The sequence below is a fragment of the Pocillopora damicornis genome, chromosome 1 (genome assembly GCF_964200805.1).
Source record: "Pocillopora damicornis chromosome 1, jaPocDami1.2, whole genome shotgun sequence".
Taxonomy (NCBI): Eukaryota; Metazoa; Cnidaria; class Anthozoa; order Scleractinia; family Pocilloporidae; genus Pocillopora; species Pocillopora damicornis.
In genome coordinates this window covers 27,653,630-27,664,981 of record NC_142670.1, presented here as the reverse complement: position 1 = coordinate 27,664,981, position 11,352 = coordinate 27,653,630, and the positions used below count along the sequence as shown (strand labels likewise).

Below are 11,352 nucleotides of genomic sequence, written 5' to 3'. Positions count from 1 at the left end.
AGCTATGTTAGTTGGATCAGTTAAGAACGCCTCACTTTTTCAAAAATTTACCTTGAATTTGATCGGTTTTGGCGTGTGTGATTTAAGCGAACCGATAAGGTGTCATTCAAGTCTTCCTGTTTCCTTGATTGACACGTGGTGTTTACGAAAGTCGCTTCGATAGATAAGATAGAGTTAATATACATGGCTGTGGTATTTGTTTTTTGCTGAGTTCCGTAGTTTTTTGTAAATTGTCCTCCAAAGTTGTATGAAATTAAAGTCTTGAAAAGTGTCACGACAAGCCTTCGCTCAAGGGAAATTTAATTTCCGTAAAACTCTGAAAAATAGAGAGATCCGATCAAACTGATTGTGGTTTTAGTATAGGTATATGAATGTCTTACAACACACGAGAAACGAGCGAAATCCGTGTCTCAAGCAAAATCGACCGGACCGCTCTTCCAGAGACACTCTCTTAAACTCCCAAAATAAACATCAAAGCCATACGTTTTCCTTTGTTTTATCTGGAAATGTTTCTCTTTACATACAAAATTCAAACTAGATGTGATAAGCTGTTCATGATTAGTTCCCTTCGAAATCAATTTCTAAAGCCACATCACTATTCGAAACATGCTTCCCGCGGCTGGAAATGGATTCTGTCTCAGTCAACCTGAATTCCTTACTTACTTATGTAGCGTCATAGAGTCACCAGCGGTGCCCTTGTATCCTCCAATCAAAAGCCGGTACTTATCAGCTTCGTCTGCCACACCAAAATTCGTGTACTCAGCGTATCTGATGTTCCCTACAAAGTCTTCCAGGTGAACTCTTAACATGACATGATCAGCGGCTGTTAAACGGTGAATATTGTCGTTTCCAAGCCAGAACTCTCCGCTCAGATCTCCGAAGCCGTTTTTGTAGGATTCCCATTTAAGATAGAAGTCAACAGAGCCGTCCAAGCGTTTCTGAAAGACGGTCCAGCCTCCACCGTCTGTGATCATGTCACATAACACTTGGATTGGTTTGCCGCCATCCGGATTGATGGTGTATACGCCACTAGAATTGAAACCATCTTGAAACAATTGAGAGCAGCTTTTCGGTTCTATTAATTTGCGAGGTTGAGGTTTTTATACCTTAACAAAGCGACATATACCTACCGCAAGGTTTTCCTGTGAAGCCATGCTTACACTGGCATCGAATGCTGTCATCTTGGTAGTTGGGAACGCATATACCGTGATCACCACATTGGAAACTGTCCTCTTCACACGCGCTCTAGAGAAAAAAGTTGTGTCGAGTAACTTCCTAAACTAGTCTAAACTTCTAGTCTCTTCCTAAACTTCCTTCCTAGTCTTGCTATAATAGGCGACAATTTTATTACGAAGCGCAACAGAATACACATCCTTTCTTGTTGGATAGCAAAATGCGACTAGTTGACATCGAAGATTTACTTGAAAGAAAAGCAAGAATGAAGGCTTTATATATAAAACAAATCGAAACATTTTTCGCGAAAAATCTAGCCGTTTTCGTGAGTGGAGCCCCCTTCCCCTAACGTCAACAGCCGGAAAATTTCTATCACGATTATTTACAGATCTTCTTAAGCAGATAAGGAGGTAAAAGAAGAAATGAAAGCTTAAATAGTTCAAAGTTAATCAAGATTTCAGTTCTGATCCACAACAGAAGTCATTGTTGATGCACTAAACAGATTTACCTTACCTTTATTCCCCTGTAAATGAAATCTTTATCCTCGATAAAGTTAGCAAATCCAGCAAATCGATCAGAGTCGCTTAGTTGACACTTGAATTTGTTTGAGTCGCCCTTTACGGTTCCAAAGTTGTAAGACTGACATCGCTCTTCATACACACACTCAAACTGACAGGAACTTTCCGAATCCTCTTCTCCATCTCTAATCAGGCTTCCGTTCAGCTTTTGTCTTTTTATCTTTCCGGCAAAGTTAACAGCTTTGAGATTTGGACCTGAAATACGGTTTATGCCGTAGGCAACAGCGCAAAGAAGAGATATTATGGTGAGATGCTTGTTTAGTCTTCACTGTCAGAAAGAATATGATGAAAAAGGATGAATGTTTATTTCATTTCTATTGACAAACTAGATAAGCAGGTGCTAAAAAGTTGAAAAAAAAAACGGTATAGGCAATATGATAATAATATGTTTTTTTTGGTAACCGTCAACATAGGCCTGTTGCTAAACAGGTATTAGGCTTCCTTCAAACTGCATTAGGTTGCAATGTTTTCCATTTTTTTTTAACTTTTTTCTCACGGTGACTATTCTTCTTGAGGACTGATAGTTGAGTCATCTTTTTCTCATACAGAGAGCCTAAAGGAAAGGACTTGGTGAAAAGACGTTTTAATTTTCTTTAGTTATACATATTTGCATTCTATTATCTATAATTGATTAATTTTCAGCGTCTATGACTCTTTCCTCGTCAAAATTTAATAGCATCTTTAAGATCCTGCGCGGAAGTATAACTGATGTCGAGTGAAGCTGTTTAGATAAGGATGACAATCTAATCGTTCGTTTTCATTCTCAGAAATCGGAGTTGGTGCGTGCAACATAAATTGTCAAATGCTCTTAAGCAAGTTTCAAACCTTAGGCCTATTTGAATTAGTCCATTGATTTAATAATTACGGCAGGTACTCCGGCATAACTTTCTTTGTCCCCAAAATTTCCCTGAGGCGTTTTTAGAGCTTTCGGGTGTTTCTTTCCCTTAGCCCTCATGCAGTGTACTTAATTACAACACAGAATGAGAAAAATATAGATGAATATGAGCCATTTATCAGTAAATAATATATTAAAGAGTAAAAACCAAACGTTTTCGACACTGGGTTATCATGAGGGTAAATAAACACCGTCCGACAAATTGACGATATTTTATATACCTAATTCCCGATGGGAGGAGTTTCATGACGAGTTTTGTTCGGGAAGTGGCAGAGAGCACGTTTGAAGAGAAGTTTATTTCTGAGTTTGGGTAATTTGTTGTACGTGTGAATTCATTCCTTCAACTGGGGCATGATCTGCATGGAGAAGTCTTTTTATCAACTCAGAATCCTTGAAGGTCTCATGATGCAACTTTTGCAGCCCAGTTTGAATAGGCAAACTAATTCCTACGTTGCGAAACGACTCCCGTCGGTAATTATTTAAGGATATAAAATATGCAATTTAGTGGACAGTGCTTATTTATAATAACCTAATGATAATAACCTAATGTCGAAAACGTTTGGTTCTTACAACTTGATTTTTTTGTTTCCTTGTGAATAGCACATTTTTCAACCTTAGCGAACTTAATGGACATAGATGAATATGTTGTGGTTTAATTTTATCCCTGGTTCAAATTTTATTTTCGTTTGTCTTGGTTGTTTCTAATGTATGACAATGAGTTTGAAATAAAGGAAAATAAAATTTGAACCAAGGATAAAGTTGAACCACAACAAAAGTGTGTCCATCAATCTTCACATATGAATTAGATTTTCACTCATGTTTCTTTTTCTAATCAACTTTCATAAGTTTCTTTCTCAAGTGAATTCATATTGCAGATAAGTAATGCTCAATTCTTTGTCCCTCGTGTCAGAAATGAGAGCACCGGCTGTTTATACTTTTTTCATAAGTTTTGTGTTATTTGCCGGTTCCTCCTTTTACAACAAAAATTATTTTAATCCCAACAAAGTGGAAAAAAACTCCTCAGGTCTAAAAGTGTCCATGGCACTGAAAGACAGAAAAAAATATGAAATAGAAGACTGAGTCACAAGAAATAAAAAGTTCAGTTAAGGTCCTGATTGCAAAATTTAGGCCTGGAAATTATTTTTCTCGGGGCTGTGCTTGTAGTCTGCAATGCAATCAAACTTATTTTTACGGAAGACAGAATGAATATGGTTCGGCCGTCTACAATAAGAGAAATGTTTGGACAGTTTAAAGATGTTTGCAGCATCAGTTTCCTCGTTCTGATAGCAGCTACATTTCTTGTTATCAGCAATTCACAAGCTTTCTTGCTGCTAGAGGGACTTGTGGCCAGTGCAGTCATTAGTTGTGGTCATAAAGGAAGCTTCGTATGTAAAGAGGAGATATGACATTCATCCACTTTTGAGAAAGGTACGCGGATAGTATCAAGGCTCATGAAGCCTTTCAGGTATCCTAAATGGAAGCTAAGGGACATCTTTATATATACGTTCTGGCCGAGAAGGAAAAAATTGCCAATCTTATAGAGCCACAGTATAACGAGGCATTCAGGAAGTTTGAGAACGACAGAGCAAACTTTGAGGAGAAGTTACATGTTAATTACTTCTGGTAGTTAAGGGATTAAAGAAGCACACTGATCTTGCGAGGTGCTACAATGCCATTTGAAACTGTCTTTACAGTCTCAACCAGCCGAAGAAAGCATCTGAGTTTTACACTAAAGGTTATGAGATGCAGGCTCGTATGGGATTTGAACCCAGGCCTCTGCGATACCGACCAGTTGGCTTGTTAGCTCAGTTGGTAAAGCGCTGCCCCGGTATCGCAGAGGTCATAGGTTCAAATCCCATACGAGCCTGAATTTTTTTCAGGACTTATTCTCACTACTACTTAAGTAGTGTTCATAACTGCGGGGATCGCTTCCATATTCATTTCTTCAAACGCAGTTCACATAGATGATTTTTATATCATTTACAGTAAAGTTGGGTAAAGAACCAGCTGCCTCTTTTTCGTTAAAATAACTTAAGTCTTTGTACAAAGCACTTTTATGATGTCACATTTTCAGTTACGAAATCTGTGAAGCCACTGTTGGCCTTCAGTGTGGTTAGCTTTAGTTTCCTGTTTGATATCGAAAGAGACCGTCGTTAATCGGGGAAGGGAAGTATTAGTTCACAATTTTGATTCAGAAATAAAAATAACTTCGAAAGCTTCTCCTTCCCAGTAGACGTCGCAGCTCAGAAGATTCGGAAGCAAGGATGAGGAGCCAAACTTTGTATAGTGTCAAAGAATAAGATTACGGGATCTGTTGAAGTAATTTGAACTTATTATAATTCAATTGGATTGGTATTTTCTTTTTAAAGTTGTTTAAGTTTACTTATAATATCCTCGTACACTGTTTTAATAGGCAGATTTCGGATAAGTTGATTGTAGATATCAAACAACTAGCTGAATGATTGCTCATGTTTATTTTCCGGTGCAAATGTATAAGTATTATTTCGAAGGAAGTGCTTTGAATTCGGGATTGGCTTTAAAGTGCATACGCGTTACTCAACTGTAGTAATTTAGAGATTAGTTTCTGGTATGGTTTTTAGCACAAACGGAAATGGTCTGGGTCGAATTCATATATGTATGCTAAAACTGATTTTTTTTAACGTAGGATCTTCCCTTTTTCGGAGGTGCTTTCTATTGAGAAGCTGAGTCATTATTTTCGCTCTTCACCCTTTTGACCTGATACTAGTCTTTCACAGACTATTTCTTCCAGGAATTTCTAGAATCACCGACCTAGTACCATGATCTGAGGTATTTTTGCAACTTTTACTGAAGCCATTACAAACTAATACTTCAGTTCAAAGCTTTTTCTTGCGTCAGTTTCGCGTCGATCAACTCAAAAGCTTCATCATTCCCCCGCCAGGAAACTCTCGGGGCATTTAAACTTTTAAAGAGTTCCTCCTTCAAATTCCCGTCTACCGGGGCTAAAAATTGTGTTCAAATGCCCTACCCAATTGCCGGATTTGATGGTCAATTTGTTTATAAAAGGCAAGATCAGCGACTGTGACTTTCTTGGAGACCTTTTCTCGTGAGGGATCTGCTCGCGAAAGCGAACTCTTTACCTTTAAACAGCTCCATATTAAAAGATAAAACACGTGTAATCCGCTGGAGGAACTTGATAAGTCCGGTTCAAATAGCCCACCACACTCATACAAGGTTCAAGTTCCTCACCCCCCGGAAAGAACGACAGTCAAATGCCCGTGTGTTGCCTGGGGGGAATGTGAAGCCTTGATTTGATTGGCGCTTTATTCTGGGATAGACATTGTCTCATGCTATGGTTTTCACTTTCATCTTGATGCGTTTTAGCGAGTAACGATGGCCTCTGAAAGAAAGCCAGTTGACTCCATCAGCATTAGACAAATGGGAGCCATTGAGGTTCAATCCGTTCAGTTTGGATTGATGGCAGCTTTTGTACCACCAGGCTCCCTTGTAGCTTCGAGAGCATTGGAAGTAATATCCATCATTGTTTTGATCATTCGTAGAAAACTCTATATTGCTGAAATGAAATTTCATGTAAGCTCGTTTCTACCATGTTTAGACAGATAGAAAGCGATAATTATTTATTTATTCGTTTATTTACGATATTTATACAATTGGCCCAGGTCAGCTTTAAAGTTAGTTTGAATGGTAGCCTGTAGAAACTAATAACAAGGCCAGAACACAACACCGGTAGCTTCGCTCCCTTCTTCTTGCGAGGACTTTGTGTGTTCCCTAACATCCCCTGCCAACCAGGACTGAGAAGATGCAGGAGACGGGGCCTACGGCTTATCGTCCTTTTTCGAGAAGCTTTGAACGTTTATCCATTTGCGGGTTCATAGAAAAGGCAGCACATTTCACGACTCTGAGTGTTGGTCTGGTCTGGGGCTTGAGCCTTGATCCTCCCGTAGGGCAGTCTAGGTTATCGGATGACGCAATCAAATCACGTGACTTATGAGATTGGAACCTTGCTCCTTACGTGCATTTCTTGAATGATCTCGGAAAACTGTTGAAATGCCAATCTCACTTAAGTCTTACTGAACAAAGAACGATGAAACCAGTCAGCTTTATTGAACAGGAGAGAAAGGATCAAGGTGACAGTCGCGCAGTTTTTATTAGACGTAGAACCCATGTTACTAGCGATTGCAGAATGATTTAAAGCCAGGCGTTTTTCTTTTGTTCTAATTTTTGTTTCTCCTTAGATACAAAATTTAAACTATATGTGACAGTCCGTCATGATCAGTTCCCTTCGCTGGTAATTTTCTAAAACTGCACCTCTAATCGAAACATTGGAAACTGTCCCCTTCACACGCGCTCTAGAGAGAAAATTTGTGTCAAGTAACCTCCTAAACATCTGTAAATCGAAGGAGGTTCTTTCTTTCAAAAGGGCAATGATATTCTAAGGATGGACACTCATGTTGTTGCGGATAGGATTTGCACAAACTACTTTGCGATATGGTCTTCGGCTTGTGCACCCTGTTACGTACAACAGAAAACCTGTACACAAGCCTCGTTCTAAGGAAAAGAGAGACCTCAGATATGAGGTTACCAGCATGATAACAATGATGATGATGATGATGACGATGATGATATCATGATGAATAGTAGTTGTTATTACATCACCGCCACTATTATTACTTTTATCAGAATTTTTTATCATCATTGACGATGACTATAGCCATGAGGGGGTCCCCTTACTCTCTGTCCAAGAAAACCCAGTCTTGCTACAATATGCGACAATTTTATTACGAAGCGCAACAGAAGACACATCCTTTCCTTTTGGATAGCAAAACGCGACTAGTTCACATGCAAGATGTGCATACGTCAAAAGAAAAGCGAGAATTAAGGCTCTATATATGCCACTCTCTATCAGATTGATTTATACTGTCTTTAACAGCCTCTCATCCGGTATTCATCGCCAAAATGACCTCAAAGTCATTTGAATTATTTTTTCTCGAAAACCTAACTGTTTTTGTTAGTCTAGTCTCTTTCCCCTAACACCAACGGCGGGCAAAATCCTATCACGATTATTGTCCGAATCTACTTCTCCATCTCCTATCAGGCTTCTTTTCAGCTTTTGTCCCTTTATCTTTTCGGCAAAGTTAAGTTGCCTCGAAATTTGGCCCTGAAATACGGCTTATGCCATAGGCAAAGGCGCAAAGAAGACATACTATGCTGAGATACATGTTTAGTCTCCACTATCAGAAAGAGTATGATAAAAAGGAATGAGTTATTTCGTTCTATTTCCTAACTAGATAACCAGGTGCAAGAAAATTGCGAGAATAAAAACAGTATAAACAAAATGTTTTGTTAACTTTCTGCTAAGCTGGTTTTCATTTCCGTCAGAGCTCAGACGAAGGGCTAACGCTCGAAACGTCAGCCTTCTAACTCATTACGGTGCCCAATTTACGTATTCAACTCAGTCGTTAACACTAAATTACCTGTTATTACGGAAGCAGAGAAGGGACAATCCAAAAATATTTTGCAAATCCGAAAAAATGTTTAGAATCGATATCTAATAGACAAATCGCTTTTGGAAAGTTTTTCAAATCGAGGGAACAATTTCAGATCCTGGTTTTATTCAAAGATCCACAAATAACTTTAACGAAAATCGAAAATAGTCTTCAATCCAGGAGTCTTTCCAAAATCCAGAAGATTTACGAAAATGGAGAAAAATATTTTGTGACGTGACACTTGCGCCAGTAGTCAGCACTTTGTCACATTACAGCTCATCGTATCGCACTAGGTTGCACCAGGTCCACTTGGAGTCACTACGCGAACGGACTAAACTGTACCAAGTGTATTGGAAAAGAATAGGCCCTTTGCAGCTAGAGGTCACGTGCCTAGATACGCGTTAGCAACGCTGAATTGGAGAGCAAGCTGTTCAGCAAACACAATATTGAGTAAGTCTCTTGAGCGTCACGCGTGTGTCTAGTTGAAAGGCAATGGTTTTAGATGGTTTGCGAGTGGCTGTAGATTTTTTTGAGGTGGTTGTTGAAATTTTTGAGGTAGTAGTAGATGGTTGTAGGTGGTTGTAGATGGAATTAAGGTGGATTTAGATCGTTCCATGTTTTAGTGCTTACGGTTAACTGTGTTGTTTCAGAACTGTTTCCTCTTAGGGGTGAAAAACATATCAAGCTATGCCCATAAAACAGGATCTTGGTACCTTTTAAGGGTTCTTTTCTAATTTTGCGACAAGCGGTTTTAAATCTGTGGTACAAGGGAGGTCAGGCTGTAATTTTGATGCATGAGCATTAATGCCAACTCAACTCATGATTTGAGATACCTCCCCCAATTCTATTTAGCCCCCTCACTAATCACCCTAATCCAGTTTCCCAGCCCCCACCTTCCCCAGATATTATGCTCAAAATTCCCGACTATCATGCCTGTTACTCATGGCTGGTCAACAAATGCCTCTTGTTGTTGTTATGATCATTATTGTTGTTGTTGTCATTATTATTATTATCATTACCACTATTAATCAGATAGGCAGATGCAATGCAATGAACTAATTTAGCGGTCAGTGCAATAATCATCCTGTAAGCACACAATGCAATTTCTCTCCCAACCAGCTCTGGATACAAGGAATACTACATTTCAGAAATTCTAGGTATAAGGCTGTGACAGATGTGACTGCCAGCAAGGCTGTTAATTTTGACCATCATGGCATTGATGAAGAAGGGCCTGTACCTGACATGCAGAGTGACTATGCAGTTTCGGTACCTGACACAATTACTACTCTGACACATAGCCAAGAATTGCCACTGCAAGAAGCTAGAGATGCAGCCTTCAAAACTGGTGATCATGATGGAATCATAGCTCGCCAAGTGGTATTGCAGATTGCTTCTTTTTATTTAAACTGCTGTTCATGATTTACTGTATTAACTTCATATACTTGGAATGAACTCTTAAAACAGTTAGTATAAACTGGTTACTGCTATACATGTCAGTAGGCCAAGAATAAAATTACTAATGACAATGTAAATGGGAAACAGTAACAATAATCAGGTATAATCTCAAATCTATCAGCCTTACTGATACAAAGGAGTATAAAACTTTTAATAGCTGGGAAAAAATACATAATGTTATAGTGGCATAATGTACTAAATGCTTCATGGTATAAACACTTTGACATGAGATCTAGCCTTGATTTGCTATCACTCAAAACAATAACAAATAAGGTAAAGTTGTGGCTACATTGCATGCATAATGGCTATTGCAGAGAAGTTTATACTCTTGTAAATGAGCTCTTGTAAGCTCTTTTTGTTAGTGTTGAGTTTATCATGCTGTTAATGAAACAGTTAAATAAATATGCTGAGTAACTTGAAACTGGAACTTTGAACGTGGAACATTTCCTGAGTAACCTAAACGGATTTGAACATTTTATTGTTTTATATGAAGGGTCCACTGGCACATTTTCCTTGGCCACTGCTTAGGAAATTAAGAGATTTTGTATTAATTTGAGCAGTAGAGATTTCTAGCAATGAAGGAGCAAAACGTTCCCATAAGCATATGTAAAGTCATGGATAATTGTACCAATTGCAAAGATTTTTTACCTTAAAACCTCAAGTTACGCCCTCCCTTATTCAACCTCTTAGTGATTATGATTCTATGTGTGGTTTTTTTTTCGCCCTATGAAAAATTATGAATAAAAATGGTTTGTGGGCCTAAGAATAACACAACTGTTAACTGAAAATAAGATAAGGAGGGATCATCCTTTCATGTCTATATCTTACCAAAACCAATTTTGCCATAAGCAATACTCTCATCCAAGAATTCTTCAGATATCAGCCCAACGAAAACCTGCGTCATTGCTGTAAGATCTGTAGCCTTGGTCTGCCAACTAAACCGTTCCTAGCCACAGTTGAAAGACGATCTTTTAAGGACGATGGTGCAGTAAACGTAGAACGTTCCGAGTCCTCGAAAATTCTGTCAAAGTCCCTTGAAAGTTGGTTCATAAGGAAAACAAGTTCTTTTAGATCAGAGATCACCTCAACTTCATTTGGGAAGGCTTCTTCTATTCTTAGAGTCAAAGTGACAAGAGTTCTTTCGTTTTCTCGTAAACGGTGACTAAAAAATTCAGCGGAGTTGTAGGACGCAGTGTTCCTTTGCCCTTCTGCTTTTTCCAGTAGCCTACCCAAAGAAGTAAAAAATCCTTCGATGTTGGGCAGCCAAATCCGTGCACCTTGCATAGTGCTTCTCAAACTTCACTGATCATTTGCCTCTATTTCCGTCATTTTTAAAGTGCTAGTTCCCGGGGCCTCTTGTTTAATCTGACTTCCAGTCATTTCTATTTCCGCTCCCTCATCTTTTAGTTTTATTGAACATCTTTTAGCTAAATAAGGTCACGCGTGAATGAGTCAGGAAAGCGATGTATGCTGCACAACATCGATGTATGACATCCAAAATCGATGTATTCTGGGTAAAATTGATTTATTTTATTTTAAGATTTGTATTATAACGCATAACAATAACGCAATTGAATAAGACATTAATGTATCTATGTTCGATATTTTGTCCGTAAGAGAACCTCATGGAAACCAGTCTTTAATAGGGGAAGGGAAATATTATTTTACAATTTTCATTCAGAAATAATAAGTAACTTCGAAAGCTTCTCCATCCGAGCAGACGTTGCAGCTCAGCAGATTGGGAAGCAAGGATGGGAAGCCAAAA

The 11,352-nt window shown here is 38.6% G+C and overlaps 2 protein-coding genes across 2 annotated transcripts in view; one reads left to right on the top strand and one right to left on the bottom strand.

Annotated features, from left to right (window-relative positions):
- The window catches only part of LOC149053070 (ficolin-1-like), a 12,147-nt gene extending 10,038 nt beyond the window's left edge, over positions 1–2,109 (bottom strand). The window contains exons 1-3 of the mRNA XM_089190913.1: positions 1,687–2,109; positions 1,131–1,245; positions 664–1,075 (exon numbers count right to left, since the gene is read on the bottom strand). Of these exons, the coding sequence (XP_089047039.1) occupies positions 664–974 (311 nt within the window). The 5' untranslated portion in view covers positions 975–1,075; positions 1,131–1,245; positions 1,687–2,109. The remainder of the gene's footprint in view (positions 1–663; positions 1,076–1,130; positions 1,246–1,686) is intronic.
- LOC149053057 (uncharacterized) overlaps positions 1–11,352 on the top strand; it is a 252,015-nt gene that overhangs the window by 62,391 nt on the left and 178,272 nt on the right. The window lies entirely within an intron of this gene.